At 35.8% G+C, this 22,393-nt stretch overlaps 3 protein-coding genes and 1 long non-coding RNA gene across 4 annotated transcripts; 3 read left to right on the top strand and 1 right to left on the bottom strand.

The window, feature by feature from the left end:
• The first annotated feature begins 188 nt into the window (after positions 1 to 188).
• Positions 189 to 5,984, top strand: LOC139774584 (uncharacterized). Its single transcript, XR_011718610.1, has 2 exons — positions 189 to 279; positions 1,154 to 5,984. It is a non-coding gene; the product is annotated as an uncharacterized lncRNA (long non-coding RNA).
• Positions 5,985 to 6,984: 1,000 nt separating this feature from the next.
• LOC139774581 (uncharacterized) lies at positions 6,985 to 8,777 on the bottom strand. The gene is made up of 5 exons (XM_071709979.1): positions 8,522 to 8,777; positions 8,040 to 8,155; positions 7,833 to 7,951; positions 7,548 to 7,720; positions 6,985 to 7,447 (listed from the first exon to the last, which is right to left on the bottom strand). Exons 1-5 carry the CDS (start codon positions 8,549 to 8,551, stop codon positions 7,388 to 7,390), a joined length of 498 nt encoding a protein of 165 aa, XP_071566080.1. The 5' UTR covers positions 8,552 to 8,777; the 3' UTR covers positions 6,985 to 7,387.
• Positions 8,778 to 10,039: 1,262 nt separating this feature from the next.
• Positions 10,040 to 14,323, top strand: LOC139774563 (uncharacterized). Its single transcript, XM_071709952.1, has 10 exons — positions 10,040 to 10,172; positions 10,350 to 10,435; positions 10,623 to 10,699; positions 10,807 to 10,958; positions 11,439 to 11,756; positions 11,883 to 12,057; positions 12,133 to 12,355; positions 12,514 to 12,606; positions 12,880 to 13,124; positions 14,267 to 14,323. The coding sequence occupies exons 1-10, from the start codon at positions 10,167 to 10,169 to the stop codon at positions 14,290 to 14,292; spliced, it is 1,401 nt and encodes a 466-aa protein (XP_071566053.1). The 5' UTR covers positions 10,040 to 10,166; the 3' UTR covers positions 14,293 to 14,323.
• A 445-nt stretch (positions 14,324 to 14,768) lies between these two features.
• LOC139774557 (exportin-4) lies at positions 14,769 to 22,233 on the top strand. Its single transcript, XM_071709939.1, has 12 exons — positions 14,769 to 14,945; positions 16,181 to 16,570; positions 16,665 to 16,932; positions 17,324 to 17,781; positions 17,958 to 18,216; positions 18,300 to 18,556; positions 18,632 to 19,071; positions 20,348 to 20,625; positions 20,731 to 20,903; positions 21,003 to 21,325; positions 21,568 to 21,796; positions 21,885 to 22,233. Exons 1-12 carry the CDS (start codon positions 14,895 to 14,897, stop codon positions 22,179 to 22,181), a joined length of 3,423 nt encoding a protein of 1,140 aa, XP_071566040.1. The 5' UTR covers positions 14,769 to 14,894; the 3' UTR covers positions 22,182 to 22,233.
• The last annotated feature ends 160 nt before the right edge of the window (positions 22,234 to 22,393 follow it).

Raw genomic sequence — 22,393 nt, 5'->3', positions numbered from 1 at the left:
CTCTTCGACTATTTGACTTTTAAATTTGAATTTACTCCGATATCGATAGACGAATATCGCTGCTCCAATTTCAACATTCAACCTGGATTCTCATCCCATGGTTATCCCTTTCCATGTGACGTCAGAATATCCCCTCCCGACAGTCATGAGAAAATCAATATAGCAGGGGTTTATAGCTACTTCTAGGCGGGTCCTGGATATTCCGGGCAACTTCGATTGGAGCATTAACGCTACCGACGAGATGCGAGTCAGACGTTACACATCTGTCACACCTAACAGGTAATTTTGTTAAATTATACTATGTACTTAATACTTAATGCAGTGAAGCAAATATATATAAACTTATTTTAAAAAAACAAGAAAGAAACAAAGAATAAATAAAACAAAATAAATGTGAAAAATTTACTTATAGATGACATTACATATATCATAACACATCACATTCTTATATTACATTGACATATTACATCACTGACGTATTATTACATATAATATTAATACATTACATATTCTGGATGAATTTCTTATATTTATTTCGTTTTTTTCTGCTTCCTTTTTCTCCTTAAATGCAATCATATGTTAGTTTCATTGTAAACATAAAAGAAGCATTTATAAAAATGATTGTGTAACGGAAATAAAATTAAAATAACTGTTAAACTGTTACAATTAGACCGTCCATTTTATTTCAGAGTTTTAGATTATAGCTGTAATATATTAGAGATCAAGGACGACAGTCTGCACTAATATAGATGACCCTGTTCGTGAATTCAAAATTAATCAAATTTAAATAAAATATAGTCTTAATTACAGCAAATTCAGCAGACATGCGTTGATTCTGTTCCAGGATTATGAAAATTATTACACATGATGATATTAAGTGCAAAAACACAACATCTAATTTTTTTTATTCATAAAATATCTAATATTCATTTCACTAAGAATGAGGTAATGTTAATATTAAATTTTTCATCGATTAAGACGTTTACATTATGTTTTTATCACAAATATAAACATATTAAAGCGAGTCATTAATTTCAAAATAAAGAATAAATCCAATCGTATTAATTTTGTTTTAAATGTCCAGGCACCAATATCACTTTTTGCATAAATTACTATAAATATCCATTCGCTCATATTACTTATTCTTTTGCAGATTATCATCGGTGCAAGTGAGGGGTTGATGACATAAGAATGACGTAAAAGAAGCTCAGTGAACACTCAAGGAAACTTGGGAAAAATTTTCATGATTGAATAAAAAAACCAAATAAGGTAAGAATAAATAAAGCTTACTGCTTTTGCAGAATAAAGTAAATAATATTTGATTTAATCGAAAAAATTAGTGTTCTAAAATAAAATCTTGAAGAAAAATTTATCTTTAAGATTGTCTTAAGTTTGATCCTGAAGTATAGTTTTAATAAGATTCCATTATCTATTTTTAAAGATAAGATAAATTTATCTTTAATTTGATTGTAAGTAATTTTAAGATTCCATCGAGCCAATACAAAATCTATATAACATCGCGAGATTGTACTTAAGACGATCTCTAAAACATTACTATTATATGAATAATAAATAAACTGAGCGTGAAGCGTGAAAAGCGACGTCTGAATAATACAAAAAAAGAGAGAAATTTGGGGTCACACCATTTTTTTTTTATAACCAACGGGGGTAGCTCCCATTGTTATAATGAGACACAAAGGGAGTTGAGAAAAGAGCCGCTATAAAATAACCGAACAGCTGATATCGGTACTACTTCGCACAGCGAGCATATGATGCACCTGTTACTCGCAAACATCAGTACGTATGAGTGAGAAAAGTAAGAGTCTTTTCAAAATTTTCTCTGTTTACTTCTTTCATTAAAACATTATTGACATTCGACATGCATTATAATTGATTCACTGAGTCTATTTATATTATTATAATATTAGTTGATAATATGTATCGGTTGTTGCACCGACATACATAGGTCAGCATGACGGGTTGCCCATTCGTGCAGGCGCGCATGGTCGTTCACAGCTGCGTAGGCTTCGGCACATTATAATCAGATAATCACTCACATATAATGCGTCAAATGCCCGTTCTAGACTGGAGGATGATCCTACTCTCGGCTCATCCTCCTTTCTATAGTGTACGTGACATAAACTATACATAAACTATAGATTTTTACCCGTCTACACTAGAGCCACAAGTAGGATCATCCTCCAGTCTAGAACGGGCAAAAGGGAATGTAGCTGTGAATGACCATGCGCGCCTGCACGAATGGGCAACCCGTCATACTGACCTGTATGTCGCTGCAACACCCGTACATTTAATAGACGTGTAGATTTAATGGACAAGTGTAATATTATTATTAAATTATTAACTCTAAATCAACTAATTTAATTTATTAAATCAATTATTAAATCACAACTAACTATAGTTAAGTGAGACACAAAGGGAGTTGAGAAAAGAGTCGCTATAAGATAAATTTTTTTTGTGTTATACTATAGACTGTAATTTGTATCTTTTTCTTATACATAATATGCATACATATCATTTTTTAAATTCTTTTATATTGCACACATACACGCATTTTATCTTTTTCTTGTTTATACCCCACCGAAGAGTTTCCACCTTGGAGAGGTGGTGGGGCTTAGAGTCGCATGCAGCTTCATCCGCTCAGGGGTGCGTCTGGGTGCGACCAACTAAGAGAAACTCCCCAAGTCAAGGTGTAAGCGACCGTGCCGAAGGCTGCGTGACGCAGGGGGTGCTGCGTTGGCGAACGGTGCCTCCTGGATACTGAGCGAGATCCAGGAGTACGTCCTGCTCGTATCGCTCTTCGTACTATCGTACTATCGTACTATTCTCGATTCTGTTCATATCGCTCTTCCGCGGTACTCGCGGATCCTAAGTCAAGGTGTAAGCGACCGTGCCGAAGGCTGCGTGACGCAGGGGGTGCTGCGTTGGCGAACGGTGCCTCCTGGATACTGAGCGAGATCCAGGAGTACGTCCTGCTCGTATCGCTCTTCGTACTATCGTACTATCGTACTACTCGCGATTCTGCTCATATCGCTCTTCCGCGGTACTCGCGGATCCTAAGTCAAGGTGTAAGCGACCGTGCCGAGGACTGCGTGGCGCAGGGGGTGCTGCGTTGGCGAACGGTGCCTCCTGGATACTGAGCGAGATCCAGGAGTACGTCCTGCTCGTATCGCTCTTCGTACTATCGTACTATCGTACTATTCGCGATTCTCATATCGCTCTTCCGCGGTACTCGCGGATCCTAAGTCAAGGTGTAAGCGACCGTGCCGAGGACTGCGTGGCGCAAAGGATGTTTGCGTCGTGAACGGTGCCTCCTGGGATGGATGAGCGAGATCCAGGACTGTCCCAGGAGTACATTAAGGGAAATCGCGCTTTATTACAAAGGTTGTAGGCCTCGAAAGGCGCCGATACAAGGTACTGATAGTTAAACAATGCAGACAGTAACAGTCGCAATACTTTCAAGAAAATTTTTCTTCCGTACAAAACACGTCCGAACATGATCGAGCTCGTCAACCGACTTTTCGTGTGGATCCTAAGTCAAGGTGTAAGCGACCGTGCCGAGGACTGCGTGGCGCAAAGGATGTTTGCGTCGTGAACGGTGCCTCCTGGATAATGGGCGAAATTCAGGAGTATAATAGCCAAGCCCCGGTATTCGCGGCTCTGCCGGGTGAGATCGCATTACCGCGGTACTCCACCTCCACCTCCACCCCCAACCTCTATTGCGACAACGACGAAGAAGAGGAAGCAGGTGCCAGCGACCCCGGCGCCAGGAAAAGCGAAGCCACCGAAGAAGAGGGATAGGGTCTCCAGAACGGCAACCGGCGGCGGCGCGGCGCCGGGCTTGCTCCCAACCTGGCGGCTGGCCCATCGCTCGATGACGACCGACGGGAGGGTCCGATCACCGTGATAAGCTCTTCTTTTTACTTTTACCTGACATCATAAACGTAAAAGAATTAGTTTGATTTCGGGGTGACCTTCCCCTAGGCTGGTTGCGTTACAAGACTTACGAGCCCAGCCTGCCCGAGCTCGGGTACCCCGGGTTCGCCAAACCCGTATCAGTGACGCCTCCCAAGAGCTCTTAAGAGCTCCCAAGAGCCGTCACTGATCCTTGGGGGGTCGTTCGGAAACTTCACCCGGGTGCACCGCCAAATTTTGATACATCGGGTATGGAGGCTGGCAAATTGTGCGTTTAGCGACTTGAATTCGTAGCTCGATTTGCTGAATTCTATTGCCTACAGCTAATTTATAATAATCTTGATGCTAATTATATTTGTACGAATAAACCGAGCTAACTAAGAACAAGCGCGGTTAATGATGCGCGAAAGTTTTATTTATATTTATATTTTTATTTTCCATTGGAACCGCCTATACTTCGAATTCTAATTATATTTTTTTATTATTATGTATTTCTCATTCAGAAACTACTTGCACCCTGCCCCCGTCACTACTCGCCCGGGTATACATTTCCGAACGCAGCCGTAGGCTGATGGTAGAAAACAAAACGTAGGGTCTTACGTCTATCGTCACGAAAAAGCTATCGATCGTGTTGATATGTGACGATACGAACGTATTAGTTACGTATACGGTTTTCTCTGTCTTGCTTTACGTTTATGATTACGATAGAGCCTATTCAGCCTACGTTTCGTTCTTTGCTATCAGCCTTAAGAAAGAGTCGAAGAGTGAATTTAACCGAAGGTTACAGTTAACTGACGTTGATGAAATTGGCCCTGAGAAATCGTGCGTAATCGTATTTGCATAAAATAATTTAGGTAGCAGAGTGACGTCAAATGACGTATTAATTTAGTTATATTAATAACGTTTCTAACTGTCATAAACTTCCGTCATAAACTGCACAGTTCGCAGTTGATTGCCGACGTTCTCTGGCTTTGGTTATTACATATTCCTTAAAGTAAGTCTTTTTCATACTTGTATACTATTATGTTGATTATTTGGGAGGTGTACCATCACTACGATCAGTGTAGCAAAAAGATTTGCAATCTTGAAGTCTCTAGCTACAACGTTGTTATTTTCTAAAGTATTATTAGACATTCTTTCTTTGGTTCGGTCTTTTAGTTTCTCTTTTTTACACTGTAGCTCATGTAGTTTAATTGTCAGTTACATGAGCTACAGTGCAAGAAGGAGGAGCTGGAAGTTAGCTCGAACAGCTGCCTGGACCATCGTCTGGACAGCCATCGTCGCCTACATCACCACTTAGATCGACGTGGTTTTGGCTCACCATCCCTTGGTCCACCGCCTAGTCGACCGTCTCGACTGCCGCTTGGATCACCATTTGGTTCACTGCCTAATACTTGGTCCAGTATCAAGCCTATTACTTGTACTTGGGCTGCATTCCGATATTCACTGTCGGCAACTTTCAGTACTGAAAATCTATAGTATACGTGACATAAAATATAGATGTTCACTACTGACAGTGAATATCGGAATGCAGCCTTGGTCCACTACCTAGTCTGCTACGTGGACTGCTGCTTGGTTCGCTGACTGGCTTAACGTCTAAATCACCTTCTGAACCACCTGTTTGATCCAGCTGGATCTCCGTTTGAATCTCTGCGATTTGATCTGCTATCAAGATTGCGGCCTAATTTGCAATCTGGACTACCGTCTAGCCTGTTGGCACAGGCTATACATTGCGCAATGTATATCGTAGTATATAGGAATAGCTTAATTAAAGTTAGTACTCTTTTGAAAATAGCTCATTCTTAATGAGATGTATGGCTCCGCGCGAGAGCGGTCGATTTGTATTGGATAGGTTTGATCCTCATCCGTGTATGTCTAGGTTTAGAAATTAATGATTTAATTGAAAATTGTAAGTAAAGGAGTCTGAAGTGAATTGTAACTCATTTCGGGAATACTTAAACTGATACATAGTTAATTTTTGACAATATTAAAAATAGCTCAATAATATTTTGTATTGGTCACAATTAATTAAAAAATTATTAATCACAAAATTACACTGTTTTACACTTTAATACTCTTTCTTGAAAATATCCATTCCTCATTCCTCATTTTAAATAAAATAAATTAGTAATTGCACGTACTCGCAGTTATCTTTAAGAAAAATATGAAATTTACAATGGAACGTATAACTATATTCACATTGTATATTTTTTGGTAATTTACATAAAAAAATCATTTCTATTTAAAATAAAGATGCAATTGTTATATTAATAAGACTTCATAGGAAGATAATACTTATTGAAACATTTCTGGGCTATTTTTTCTTATTTTTAATTTGTTCTTGAGAAGTGGCTACAATGGCCGATTGCTTTGGATCATTTTCTGTCTTATAATAATTGCCTAAAACAGTGCATGGATTTAGTTGTAATTTTCAGACGAATTCTCTCTTAATCACTCGCATTTTTCATTAACTTATTGGATAAACACAAACTAAAGCCTTGTGTCGACGATGTTAGAAATTTCCCCGAGATGTCGAACGGAGAAAGAATTGATCAATCGCATTGGTCAATTAGCCAAATTGTTTAATGTGATTGGTCAATACTTTTTCCGTCCGAGATCTCGGAGCGATTTCTAATATCGTGGACACAAGGCTTAAGACATGGTAAAGTAATTATAATCACAATTATATAGTTTCATAACTATAATTTTAAATAATATATAATTATACGTAACGACTTTTTTCACGCAATGAATCATCTCATTCTGGCTGCGGTCCACTTGACGCTACAAATGCTTCGAAGCATTCCTTTTCTCCTTTCTTTCAATGAAGAAAGAAGGAGAAGAAGAACGCTTCGAAGCATTTGTAGCGTCAAATGGACCGCAGCCTCTAACGTGTATTACAAACATGAATCATATATAAAAAAAAGTCATAACTTAATATATTTGTAATTGGTAAGCCAAGAACTTTAAATAAAGTGTTATAAGAATTCCTGAGACTACTGTGTTTTAAATGTCTTATGTTCACAATTCAATATTTAAGACATTTATCAATGATTATTATAAAATAAAAATTTATTATACACATAAAACGTACAAAAATTTCTTAATTTTAGATTAAATAACTTTTTAATTCTTAATGGCTATACACATTAATACGTTTATACCTAATAACTTCACTTGGCACTTGGAATATATTTACTGGAACAGGCAAAACTGCTCTTTGTTATAAAGATATTTTAAACAGAAAATTTTGTATTCTAACTGTCCTCTTATCGTCATATTATACATGTTAAAAAGCTGATTAATTTTAATTTTTGTTACTTGTATATCTCTAACATTATCCATACTTTGAACACTTTGCTAAAATTATAAATATTTTTTTATAAATCATCAGCGTAGTCACTAGTACATTAGTCTTTTCTTATGTTTGAGGAATTCAATGAGCAAACTCAAATCAAAGAGCACTGTCATCTAACGAATTATTTATATCGTTTCTATCGTCTTCAATTTGCTCCTGCAATAAAACATAATGTATAAATTCTCTTATTATTAATAATGTGTAAAGTAGTAATAATTTCAATACAATATTAATACAATATTGTAGGCAATATTACCTGTAGTACTTCAACAAGTGTTCTCATCTCATCCAACATTTCCTTGTAAACATGATTTTCCTCTTCTAACTTTTCAATCTGTTGTACGAGCTTTTTATTTTCTTCTAAGGCATCCACAAATGCCGTTTGTCTTCTTTCAGCCAGAATTTGCCAATAGTTCTCACTAGGATTGTCTAAATCAGATAAAATACTTTGATAAAAGTTTATCCTTTTGACAAAATCCAGATTTAAAATAAATATCAAAAGAATATGGATAGTAAAAAAAAAATGCTATTTTGAGTATACCTGATGTTAAGTCTTCTACTTCAATTTGTATCTTCTCTCGTGTAGTCTGGACAGCCTTATTCTTCTTAGTTACTTTTGTGAATTTTGAAGTATCTTTTTTCACTGTTTTTGTTACATCCCTAAAAAACACACCGTATTTACAATCTGTACTTCTAACCTTTTTCATAATGCGTTGTCATAATAAATGCTTGTTTGAAGATAACTTACTGTTTCGTTTTTGCCTCTTTCGATTTGCAAGATCTGAGAGTCCTGTCAGCACCAACCAAAGTGTATTTATCGGTGGCTGCTGGCTGTAGTGTGTGCAAGGGTTTCCTGTCCTTGATCTGTTGACCAGAAAAAAAAAAAGAATTATCTCACCCCTCTATTTCATTCTTTCTCCTTTTGTATTCTGATTATGTAAACGGTCCTCTTTATTTGAAAAATAATATATATTTTATGTTTAAAATATGCTTGGTTCCTCTTTTCGTTTTTGCCAGTATCCCAGGTAGCAATTAATGTCTAAAAGACATCATAAAGACATCTTTAAGATTTCTGGCATCTTAAAGACATCTTTATGATGTCTTTTAGACATTAATGCTACCTGGGATATTCACTATTAACTTATATTTACTGACTTTAGATTCAGATAATGCATCACCAAAATTTCAAAGACATTTTAGGCTCTGTATGACGAAGATAAATATACTAACTTTAGGAGCGACCGTTTTGACCAGTTCCATCGTGCTGCTTTCAAAGGAAATTCGGAGATGTAAAATAACGTTCAACAGGCCGACCAAACTGTGGCAAACCCCGCAAACCAGGCAAACACGTTGTCTTATTCATGCACAATTTTGTCTAAAACGATCAACCGTTGATCACTGTTGTCACTGTTGATTTCGTCTCCACTCTCCATATGTATTGATATGCGCGACCAGCTGTAACTGTATGCATGTATACACGGCACGAAAATCGCGGAGCAAATCAAAATCCACTTCAATCCGCTTGAACGCGGAAAAACTCTTGCGCATGCGCAGCAACGGAAATCTTAAGGCGGACTTAAAACGTGACACGCCAGCGCCAACGTCAGCGTCGAGAGATGCCCGCAATTATCGTCATTTCGTCGCGCATTGCGAACAAACCCGTCGATGCCTTCGGCGCGCAATCTGTCAATTTGAAAATCGTAATGCGAGGAGTACGTTTGACGGCAAAGGTTTGACGAGTCTCTCCATGAAAAATGAGATAACTCACGAAAGAGAAGAAGGGTAAGCGCGTTCAAGGAAAGCGCGTTCGAAGGAAATTGATCTAATAAATTGAAAAAGTTGAGAGATTCTTTGATCGAAAAAGAATTTAATTGTTACATTCGACAAGAATATCCATACGACTGAAGACTATTAGGATAATCGGTCAATATTAAACATAGATTAAGGTAATTTCCATCGTTATTTTCTGTTATTTATCTGTTATCCGGAACAATAAGCACAATAAGTCCCGGCCTCGATACACCCAGAATGTGCCTGGATGTATTGAGGATGACCTGACATCTGTGCTATTTGAGTATGATTTTCATTTTTATTCTTTTAACATGCATCTTTCATCTGCTATTTACGAATTTGCTCTTATTAATGAGACTTATTCTTCATCAGATGTTCTATCCAGTTGAACTGCTTTCCCATCGACGAAGGGGCAAATTAGTTCCTTGTTGGCTCGCTGCAACGATCAGCGAGAAATCATTTACAAGACGCTATCCATCTGGTGCTATAAAGAAGATAAACACTGTAGAAACTTGGTAAATTATTTTGTTTATGTGCTTTTAATATTGAATATTTATAATGATATTTTTTTTTCAATTTTGACACTTTTGTTTGCATTTTATATTACATCGCCAGCGAGCAAATTTTGGAAATAATGCAGTTGCGCAACAGATCAGTTAGATTTAGCTTATATCTGTCATCACAATTAATGTGCGGCATAACAAGAATTCATCGTTTACAGGTTGTATATTATCAGAGTAAGTTCAATTCTATATATATTTATTAATGATATCACCTATGCCAGTTTATGTAATCTCATTACTTCTCAGAGGAAGTTTTTGAAATGCAACAAAAATTTGACTCTGGCGGCGGCGGCGGAGGCGGCGGCGGAGGCGGTGGCGGTGGCGGCGGCGGCGGAGGCGGCAGAGGCGGCGGCCGCGGCGGCCGCGGCGGCGGAGGGTTGAGGGATGAGTATGACGCAGTTCAGGATCTTGAATTGCCTGCAATAGATGTGCCTATTATTTCCAGTCAAAACTTTCCTAACGCTGAATTAGAAATAGACTTACACTTACTTCCTGACGAAGATCTTGATAACAGACTACAGATGATTGTGAGTGAAGATCTCGTACGGTTTAATGCAAGCTTATCAATAAATTTTGTATTTTTAAACTCTTATTCTCAAATGTTAAACCCTGTAATATGATATATAACATCCTTGAGTTTCCGAACTTTTGATTCTTTGATTGTAAACTTTATTTTTAAATATTGAAATTTTTTTCATTCACAGATGAAAGATGCAGCATGTTGTGATTTTGGTGCTTTAAATGACGAGGAGTTGGACTTTATGCTTAAACATGATTTCAATCTCTCACTGTAAGTTCCCGATTTTTATATTTTTTTTTGTAGCGTGATAACTTTCTAATTGTAATTCAACAAAAGTTCACAAAATGACAATGGTTTATGCAATTATTTGATTTTTTTCGTTTTTATATCATTAGCTCAAAATAAATTCATGACGTTTTTAACAAAGAATAATATATTTTGCTATTAATGGTTTTAGTGACCGGATGCATGAGCTACAGATCAGCGAGGAAAGATCAGCATTCCCAAAGAAGACGGCTGGTATAACAATAGAAGGTAAGTGGATCAACGGGGTATTTTAAATATGATACATAGACAATTATCATATTATGTTTAAATTAAATTTATTAATGAAATTATTAATAAAATCATTTAATGAATAGAGATCCAAGAAAAACAGTTATCTCAGGAAACCCGTGGCCCAGTACTTGTGGATATATCAGAAAGAAAGAAATCCAAAGAGGGACTGTTATTAACTCCACAAAAACGACAGCCACATCAAATGCAGGTGGAAACGCCTACGAAGAGAAGACGTGTACGTTTGTCTATAACTGATAATGATTGTCGTTTGGATATAATGTGAATATTTTAACTTCATAAAGTAGAAGACAAATGAGAATACATAGGCCGATATTCATAGTTTTTCATAGGGCAAAGAATTGTACATAAAAAGTCACTCAATTATTCGGACATGCAAGATCTGACCAGTCCTGATTACGGCGTTTTTCCCTTTGTTTGATTCATAATTTGTTTTTATATTTGAGATAGTCTTGAAGTACAATTTTAAAGTGTTATAAATCAATCTGAGAACCGTATTAGCATCTTAAGACATTACTTAAGGTTGTTTTGATATAAGAACGGACTATGAATACGAGCCATAATGACCAAGAAGTTTTGAAAAAATTAAAATCTATTTTCCTCTTTTTTTCTTTAGAAAAATTATTTTGCGCTTTTTATTTATATTTAATTTATATTTTATTTTTACTTCTAATTCTTTCTATATATTACTTCTCAGTTATTCTCTGAGACTGCATCGGCGACTGATGTACCCCCTGTAGGAGATGTGGCAGTACCTCCTGCACCTGTAGAAGATGTGGCAGTACCTCCTGCACCTGTAGAAGATGTTGCAGTAGCGGCTGAATTTCCCATAGAAGAAACGAGAATGTTAATTCTTCCACAGCAAGAGGAAACTGACATGGAATTTGAATTATTAGATTCAAGCTACTCTGTGATCCGCAGGCATTCGAAGAAAACCAAAATTATTGATCAAAAGATTGTCTTAAATGACGAACAGCTTCTGAAACAGCGTCAGAATGTAAACATTCAATGCAAGGTGGGTTCCTACATTATATAAGCTTGCAAAAGCTGTATGTAAACTTACAAAGAAGTTCAAAAAGCGAGAAACTTTAATTTCAAACAAGTCTTAAAGGTTCTGACTAAATTTTTTGATTATCTTTAGAAATTGAATAAACCATTAACAAAAAATTTATTGCTGACACCGGCGAAAAATCTTTTCAACCAACCTTCGCACTCACCTAGGCGATGGAACAAAAGTTTACGCAGTCGCTTTGCTGATCGCATCACTGGGCCGTTCACGAGTGTAAATGAAGATGTTGCACTTGCTGTTACGCAATGTAGGTCTATATTTAGACATTTATTAAATATTCACATTAATGCATATATAACTGTGAATAAATTTATATTTTTAGTTCCTGAAAAAATGCGTGTAGAAGAGACAGTTAGCAGGCTAAATCTTCCTACAGAAGAATTGAGTACATTCCAAAAGACGGAAACCGCAATTGCTGCCGAACCCGGAGATAGTGTTGCAAACATCCTACCAGTGACAAATATAATTCACGAAACTATGGACGTATCAATGGTACCATTACCGGACGAGGTACCGGGAGCGATTGTCTTAGAAGAAGGCACTAGGTAAGTCTATTTTATTATGAAGAACTTATGATATTTACATTCAAGAAGTTATTTAACTAAAAATTTAATTATTAAGGATTATTCAGTTTTATACTCAGTCTTTCAACTGTTGCGATATTTCCTCAATTTCTCAATATCATTAAATGATATTATTTCAGCATCGTTGAACAGAGGCCGGATCAGGAAAGAATTTTATTAGAAAGACAGCGAGAGTCTCCGGAAGCAAAACACATTCCAGTACCTTGTACCAGGTATTTTGAATTTTTCTTTTATTGTTAAGTAAATAGTTGGACATATAACAATATTCTAAGTGTATATTTGAGTTTCTATAAACGAATGTCGACAAAAGATAGGATTCATTGATCGAAAGCTTGAGGAAAAAACAACTTTTATTGCTTTGTTGTAACCTAACAATTTTGCATAGTTCTTTCCTACGAAACTTAGCATGTTTTGTTATATCAAGTCTACCATTTATCAAAGAATTATTTGATATATGATAAAAATATTGTTTTTACTAATCTAAGCAGCTCAAGCAGGCCCCCTGCGGGACCCCCCGGGGGTCCTCCCTCGAGCAGCTCAAGCAGGCCCCCTGCGGGACCCCCCGGGGGTTCTCCCTCGAGTCCCTCGCAACCTGCACTGACAAGCATAGAGATTTTGGCTATATTAGAAGTTTTATGGGTTGACAAGAGGGATGTCAAATTCAGTGAACTTATTCCAGCGGACACGTACACGAGAGAGGATGCTGCTACTGCTTTTGAAATACTTCTTGGTAAGTGTTACTACATTCGCAAAAAAAAGGGTAAATTTTACCTTACTTTTTCTTATTCTATCAACCTAATATTATACGACTCGTTTTTCACCCGTGTGAAGTTAGCTTCCTAACATTTAAAAAATAATCATTTGCACATGTATGCACAATTCGAATTTTTGTTTGCACACTCTAATTCAAACGGTATTAACAAAAGAATTTGAATGAGAGCAATCTTACATCAGCTTAGCCCTTCACCTACGAGAAAATCGGTTTGAAATAGTCTTAATAACTTTTGTTTGCACATTCACATACAATTCGATTCAATTGAAATGTATGTGAATATGCAAACGATGAGTCATCGAATGAGCTATAAGAAAGTTTTTTTTTTAATGTTAAGGGATTAACTTCACATAGGTTCGTTACCCGTTTTTCTAATGCATTATTCTCGTTCATAGACTTATATGCACAACAGAAACTCGATTTGCAACAGAATGACTTTTCTGACCCTTTATGGATTTCAAAATACAAGGATTAATTTATTATACACACACACACACACACACACACACACACACACACACACACACACACACACACACACACACACACACACATATATATATTTATATATGTTAGATTATCATAAATTATTTATATATTTTTTATAAGTACATCAAATTATTATTATTTAATAGTTTTAATACCTTATGTTAAAACTTTTAACGTTTTAATGAAATGGATAAAGATCTAATGCACGATATATGTTATATGATATATCATAAGTTTATACTTACAAATATGCATTTGTTCTTTTATCCGTGTTACAAATCGTTATTTTTGCTATATAAATTACGATATTTTAATAAGAATCAAAAAGATGAAATGCACGATATATGTTATATAATATATCATAAGTTTATATTTACAAATATGTACTTGTACATTATTTGTTCTTTTAGTCGTGTTACAAATTGTTATTTTTACTATGTAGATTACAATGTTCCAGTAAGAATCAAAAAGATGTTTCGTTCTATATGGTCAAAAGATTATAAATATTTTTTATAAGTATTAAATGGAGATTTAATGCACGATATATGTTGTATGATATATCATAAGTTTATACTTGCAAATATGTATTTGCATGTTATGTGTTCTTTTAGCCTACTTTGAGCGCTGTGAAAATTAAAATAATATAATAAATTACATTTCGCATTTAATTATATTTTGTAGCTTTATTTATTTATCTTGTAACTTTTATTTAACCTGGTTCCGTTCGCAGTAACACACGATTTAATTTAATAATCAGATACCAAGAAATTAACCGTTGAAGAGACATTGTGAAAATTGCATTGAAGGATTACTTTATGAATCAGAGAGCACATAGAGTTTGAGTTGATATAAGAATGTTAAAAATATTGGCAATTTGAGAGATTAATGCCCGATTTCACCAAGAAGAAGTTTTCCCCGATGAAGGGGAAGAGAGTGTTTAAAGACTAAAAGAAGTATCATTATATATACAGCGTTCTGTGAGTTATATTTAATCTTCATTCAAAACAGAGGAAGAGATCCCGCCACTGTTTATAGAGAAGATGGCGGAACCAATCAGCCATTACACCGGTCGCGCTTTTCTTTGCACCTTTACTTCAGACATGACAGTTTGGGGTTTGGGTTTGGGTTGGGTTCAGGTTCAGGGTGAAGTGTTTTTGCACAACGCGCCGTGTGGTATTGTTTGTTTATTTGCTCCGAATAACTGAATTAATAACTGAAATAAAACAAATCGCGTTTGAGATGGCGGAGGAAGTGCTGAGGGATTTGGAAGCCGCGGCGCAAATCGTTCTGGTGAGTACCGTCCCAAAATTCTCTTTCGCCACGCAAAATAGATTGTCACGAAGCTGCGCGAAACCCAAGCACGATCGGTACGGCGAAAACAATTCGGATACCGCTCGCGGATTCCTGTGAGACTTACCGCGCGTCAGCGCGCGTAGAGCCCAAAATTTATTTGCCGGGAAACGTCGCGTCTTTTATCGAGTCCGCGAACTCTTTTGCATCCGTAGGATCCCGTTTTGGGGTTAAGATCCGCGTCACGACCTATTTAAGGTATTTCTTGAGATTCAGCGAAGTCATGCGGACATTCGCGCGCGCGCACGCGTGCATCTCGCGAGAAATTGCGATTTGAGGAATTCTTTAATGCGGGACAGGTGATTCCCACGAGCGCACGTGCCGTACGAGGCGAAACAAAACAAAACTGTCTCGAGTGTATTGCAATACTCTGTGTGTTATGTAATTTCTTGTGTTTACTGCTTCAAGGAAGCGTGCTTCGTTTCCACGATAGAGAAACTTGTCAACTGAAGCGACCGCGTGATTCCCAGAAGGCAAAATGTTGGCAAGTTTGCCAGCAGATTTCGAGTGGAATATTGCTGCAGATTATCAACTGCGTTCTCACATTAAGTTCATGCTCTGTTATCGATATTGTCGGCAGAATGCCAGCAGAGCTTAACGTAGACCTTCTTCTTCTCCTTAAGATTGGCACTCGATTCCCCAACCAGGCTCGCTACAGCCACTGATAACTCTCTTTGTCGTATAGAATTTGAATACAAATGTTGGATGTTGCGACACTGATGAGTGGGTTTTACTCTGTGGTGGTATATTTTATACCCCAGCCTAACAAATCTATATAATACACTTACAGAGTAAAACTTTTTAACTGATACTGAAGTGTATTTTACACTCCATGCTTTTTTTTTTTTTTTTGTGAGTTTCCCTCGGGTGAGGGATAATAGGTGCCTTCAGCTCCTCCCTGGAGTTATATAGCACATCGGTACTTGTCCTGAGTTACACTCCATGCAAATAACCTAGGGTTAATAGTCAGTTCGATTTTTGCTTATTTAAGTATCTTAGGTCTCCATTGACGAAAAATATCGCTGATTTTACATGAATACAGATATAGAAATATTAAACTTAAGATTTGCCAGATACAAAGAAAATATCCTGTTTATATGTTCTGAGTTGTTTCTATATGTTTGAAAACATAGAACGTTGATAAAAGAGTGATTTTGTATTCGCGTTGCTTTCAGGCGCCACCAAATTTGATCTCATCGGAGCAGCGTCAATCTGCGGAAGCTGTGTTCTTAAATTTCCGTAAAACGAAGTCACCGTATCAACTGTGTCAACAAATTTTAGAATTGAGCTCTGTGGACTACATATTGTTTGAAACGGCTGGTTTGATAAAGACAGCTCTGATACAGGAGTGGACCACCCTGGAAAAATCTGACGTCTCTTCATTAAGACAATATTTGTTGCACTATGTTATAAGCAAACCTACGTTAGCGCCATATGTCAGGACGAGGATACTTCAAGTTTTTGCAATAATAGTTAAGAGAGGTAGCGTGGATGACTTTGGAATAGAGAGAAATCGAATAATGAGTGAAATAGAAAATTTAATTAAGAGTGGGAACTTACCAAATGTAAGTATACATTGATATAGGTATATATCGATTTTTCGTATGGCACGTAAAGGAGAAAAGAAAGAAGAAAGAGAGACTATTTCTTTATTTACAGCAAATTTTGGGATGCAATATTTTATCTGCGATATTGCAAGAATACGCAACGACTGCTAAATCATCCGATATCGGTCTGACATGGGAAGTACATTTTAAGGCGAAGAAGCATTTTGAGCTAAGCGATATGAAAAGAATTTTCAAGTTTTGTATCGAGGTTTTCGGTGAATTGATCAAGAAGGATTTTGACGAATCGACGTTGCCCCTCGTGAAGTCCTTGCTTTCCATGGTGGAGAGTATACTCGTTTGGCCATTTATTGAAGTAAATTATATCCTTTTTTATAATTGCATTTGGGATCAATGTATCTGTTGATGCAAAAATATATATTAATTGAGAGATAAACTAAAGAAGGAAATTGGACATTGCAGCTTGTATTCAATTCATATTTCACATTTAGTATTAAATGTATCGATAATGATGTATTAACTTGAATACTACATGTGGGAAATGATTATGAAGATAGATATGGATATAAATATATAACAGAGATTCATATTTAGTATTCACATTTGGTATTAAGCAGGGCGTAATTGATATATTCCTTTGAATATTAAATGTGGATAATTATGGAGATAGATATGGATACAGGATCTAACAGAGATAGATATTTATATAGAGCTATATCACAGTTGGTTATATATACCTTAACTCCAGTGCACTACCTAAAAAATTACTACTTAAGAGCATGTGTGAGGTTTATGAATCCGGGAATAATCCACCATTGAGGTTGAACGTACAGTGGCAAGACGTAATACTAGATGCAGCAGTATTAGATCTATTTTTTACACTGTATTGGAAAGTACGTAGCAATCCGCAGCTAGCACACCATGCTATGAACTGTCTGATACAACTAGCGAGCTTACATGGTAGAATCCTGGGTGTGGAAGAAGTAAAAGTGCAATACTTGACAAATTACATGCAGAGATTCTTGAAGCTTGTGTTAAGTATTGAGATTGGCGATCAAGAGGCGAATGGAATTACCAACATTATAAGAAAGATTAATTATTTCTTTCAAAGCTCATTGAAGAGTCTTCCTGAGGACTTGTACAAGCCATTTTTGGAACAATTGACAAGATTAACATGCTTATTTATAGAATGTGCTGCACAAGAAGAATCGGTAATTTATTCCATCTATTTCAGTAAAATTTGCGTTTAAATTTCGGTTGAGAAGATCGTTTTCAAATTTAATTCTAAAATATTTAGCATAAAAGTGTCCGTCATTTATGAAATTACAACGTGAATATTAATGTGGATATTAGAACAAAAAAACTTAATGTTTTGTCATCTTTACAGATACGCGCTGATGATTGCTTATATATGGAAGCTATGGAACACATGTTTGAAGTATGGTCATGTATGTTGTATTCAGCGTTCGAATTTCCATCAGACTTTTGTAAGCAGAGCTCTATTCAGATATTTAATACGTATCTTCGATGTCACTTATCATCTCCGGAAGGTGTGAGAAATGCCGGTGGGAAAAGTCTCAGCGAGGAAGTAGCAGATGTGGAGGACGATGACAAAGTTAAATTTAAGGAGCAATTACAAATAGTTGGTAAATAGAAGTACAGTCCTATCAAAATGTATTTTATTACGCGGATCGATAAGGATAATAATAGTAAACGTTATAAACTCTAGGAAACTTTGGTAGACAAGTACCAGATCATTCTTTACCTCTATTAGCGCAATTACTCGAAGATCGAATACATAAATTACGCGATAATCTGAACAATATGGTCGAACAAAATGAATCGTCGTCTCGACCTGCCTCTATGGACGAGTTATACGAGGATTTGCATTGGCTCATTTTAATAACGGGACACGTTCTTTGTATGGAATCGGAGGGTGAAACCGCATTAGTACCTTTGGAAATTACGCGATGCAGCATGAAACAGGTTTGTAAAAATTTACTGCAACTTTTACATTTTCGTAAACTAAGTACTAAATCTCTTTTGTATGTGTGCTTTTAGTCCCGAGAAGGGAACGTTGACGTAAACCGGACATTGGAGTTTTTAGTGTCTTCGCAAAATGTTCAGTCGGAAATAAGCAGCCCCACGGACTCGATCGATCGAGTTATTCGATTGATTACAGGCGTTTTCCGCTTGTGCACCATTGAAAAGACTGCTATATCGATACACTTGGAGAATATACTTAGTCCCGAATTGAGCAGCACAATAATATGGTTTTTACACAGATGGTCGGAGATCTATCTTTTGCCAACCGAGACCTATTATTCCGAGTTGAGCACCACGCTTTTACATGCTTTTGGCGAGGATAGTCCCGGCGCATTATGGTCAATGAATTTTCTTCTGGACAAAATAATTTGCAACATCAACGCTTTTAAAAGCGAGCCGGCGCTAGTAGACGAAACTATAAAATTATTAATATCTCTTGTTAATTCGCGAACGAGGTAAATATAATTTATACGCAAAATTTGTCTGCAGTCATATTAATAATTTGTTTAGGGACAACGGTATTTTTTCCGTACAAATTAATGATTATCAAATTAAGTTTTGAATAGAACTTGACTAGAATGGAAAATCTTCCAGATGGAATCCACGGATTATGGATTTCGCTAAGATTTTTACTGGATGATATTTTATGAAAAAGATATGGGGCATTTGTTTTCTGGTAGGTGATTTATATATCCGCTTACGCGGCAAAAATTGATCATAAATTATTATAATTACATGAGAACCGATAAATTTTTTTAACTTGGCATATTTCACGTACATCTAATGAGAGTACATTCAAGAGTGAGATATGTATATAAAGTGTCTCATAAGATTTGTACACGTCAAACTTCGACAGGTTCATCTTCTTTCAGCAAAAAATTGGACTAGGCCTGCATATTTCGCACAACTTTAAATTATCTGCATTAAATATTCTAATAATTAAATTCTCAAATTTTAATACTCTCTTAAAATTTATTTATGACCAACTTAAAAGGAAAACTGATAATTTTATCTGTATAGATAAAATTCAATTTTATGAAAGCTTTTCAATATTTAATGTATAATCGCGTCGTGAATTGGAGTTTTACTTATGGCGATGGAAAAGCACATCCCAAATTTAATCAATGACATATTAGTCTCGTGAAGTTTAGTACAAATTTTATGAATACTTTGTATTTTATGTATCGCGTATTTAAAAAGGAATTCGATGTGTTATATCTGAGAACATATATACTTTCATATTAACCTGTTTGGACATCAAAGGTTTTCTTTAATAGATTACTTATTCTGTGCCTTCCAGCTTTGAAAGGGGTTATCATCATCTACTATCTCGCTCTTCACCCACATCTAAATCTTTCTATGATTCTCTAATCTTTGTCTATATTTTCAAAATCATTCATTTTGCTTTCAACGTCCCACTCTATTTTGATTTGATAAACAATTCAGAAAAGTAAATATGCGTGCCCTAGACAAATTATCGTGTATTTTAATGAATATATTACGTTTACGATTGCTTTAACAAAGTAAATGTCCTTTGCGATTTTGTAATTCGCAATTCTTATTCCTTTGTGATTTAATTATATTCGCATAAAGTACTATGTACTACATGCTACAGCTTGCATAAAAGAATATAAAAGTATTTGTTGCATATCACAAGATTTAACGCGTTAAAGTAATCGTGATAAAATTTTCATTGAAATGATTTAAGATCTAAGTATATTAATTTTTCAGAGCCTCCTGCTTGTCGAAGTCTGAGCAGTTCACTTATATCATTGAATTGGCTATGAAAGAGCAGTACGACTTCCCGCAGATTATCAAGAGAGGTTTAATGTGCGCGGTGGTTCATGCCGGTAGCGTGGTACAAAATACCGAACGGTCCTATTGGTCACGAACGCTAGAATGCTTACAGAATAGATACACGCAATTAACTTCTAGTGAAAATTTCATGTCGTCTTACCATGAAGAACGATTTAAAGTTCAAATCATAGATATACTAGAATCCTGTATAGGTAATGCATTAAATATTTATTTAAACCTTTGTGATCAATGATGCGTGTATTTTGTTCGACTTAAAATAAAACTTCACGTGCATAATCGTCATTTTATTTAAATAGGTGTGGTACAAGGTGCTGAGAGTCCGATAGTAACGCCCGTGTATCAAAATACTTTTCCTATATTAGCCGGACTTCCAAAAATATTATCCTTGTATCATAATTATCAAGATATAGTGCAGCTGATATTAGAGCTATTCAGTGAATATACAAAAATTTTATTTTTCTTATCGGAGGTAAGTATCATTATTATTTATATAGAGCTATCGCAGTTAATGTCTGGCATTTTGATGGTAATCTTAATTTTAACGTATTATTTTATTGAATTATTTTAGGTTGATTGTATACGTGTCTATCGAACTTGTGTGCAAGCGATGGAAACGTATGCTCGCTGCAATAGTCATCGGCTTACTGTAGACTCGACCGCGGAGGAGGACAGTTTTCAGGATATTCTGTTACTCATGCGATTATTAACTAATTTATTAATTAAAGACCTATTTAATTTAAACCACGAGGTAAGCCAGCCATTCAGCCAAGGTGCGTCTGCACAACCGGTCACCGAGCTTATTCCATCTACCGATGTTTTCTTGTACGGCTTAAATATAATCATGCCTATGATGACAATGGATTTGTTAAAATTTCCGTCGCTTTGTTTACAGTAAGTAATTATATTTCAGTAATACAACATAAACAGAAAAGAGATATTTACTTTCAACAATATATTAAAATAAATTATATTGAAATTAATTACAGTAAAATAAGTTATGTATATAATTGAGAATTTAAAATTTTTGTTAATGTTAAATATATTTGAAGAATTTTTGAATTAGTTCACATATTTATTATAACATTTCTATCATCACTATGTATGCATATATTTAAATATTTGCTATTTTACAGGTATTTCAAGATGATAGCATTTGTATGTGATCTATGTCCTGAGAAAGTTTGCGAGCTACCTGTTAAATTGCTGCAGCAGCTTTTAGCGTCAGTAGAATTAGGTTTATATTCATTTGGCAATGAAGTAGCTAGCCTTTGCTGTGATACAATCCAAGCCTTGACCAAGCACATTCACAAAGAAGTTACGCAAGGACGGCGGCGCAAAGACATAATGGCACCCTTTTTGAACGTAAGTTTTTACAAGCGATAGCTTATGAGCATATAAACGTGCCTTTTAGGATACAGCAAATTTTGAAATATTGAATTTTTCCTTTCAGTTGCTGATAAGTCTCATTTTGTCACATCAAATGGATTCAGATCTGATCTCGAACGCCAGTACGCCTCTTTACCATCTCATATATTGCTATCAAGAACAATATCAGCAACTTGTACAGAATATTGTATCCACTCAATCGGATCCACAAGTAGCACAAAGATTAGCGAATGCGTTCACCGAGCTAACGACGGATATAGACTTCAGCATGGACTTGAATAACCGTCCTCAGAGATTGAAGTTCAAAAGTAATTTCGATAAATTTGTCGTGAACGTACAAGGATTCTTAATGGTTAAGTAAAATATAAATTAAAATGTAAATAAACAAAAATAAAAGATTTATTTAAACAATACACGCGTGGATTTAGATATCGTTAGATCTCGTTTAAATACATTGTTATCGTTTAAATTTTGAGAAGTTTAATCGCATTTTCATCATACGTTCAACTGTCCAATTAGTTTCACACTTGAACTTTTTCAATGCTTAACGCTTGGAATTTTTTAACGAATTTA

Source organism: Temnothorax nylanderi, unplaced genomic scaffold (genome assembly GCF_030848795.1).
Source record: "Temnothorax nylanderi isolate EJ_2023f unplaced genomic scaffold, tnyl_v1.0 TNYL_tig0083_pilon, whole genome shotgun sequence".
NCBI lineage: Eukaryota > Metazoa > Arthropoda > Insecta > Hymenoptera > Formicidae > Temnothorax > Temnothorax nylanderi.
Note: the sequence above shows the minus strand (reverse complement) of the source record. Positions and strands in the feature narration are given on the sequence as shown.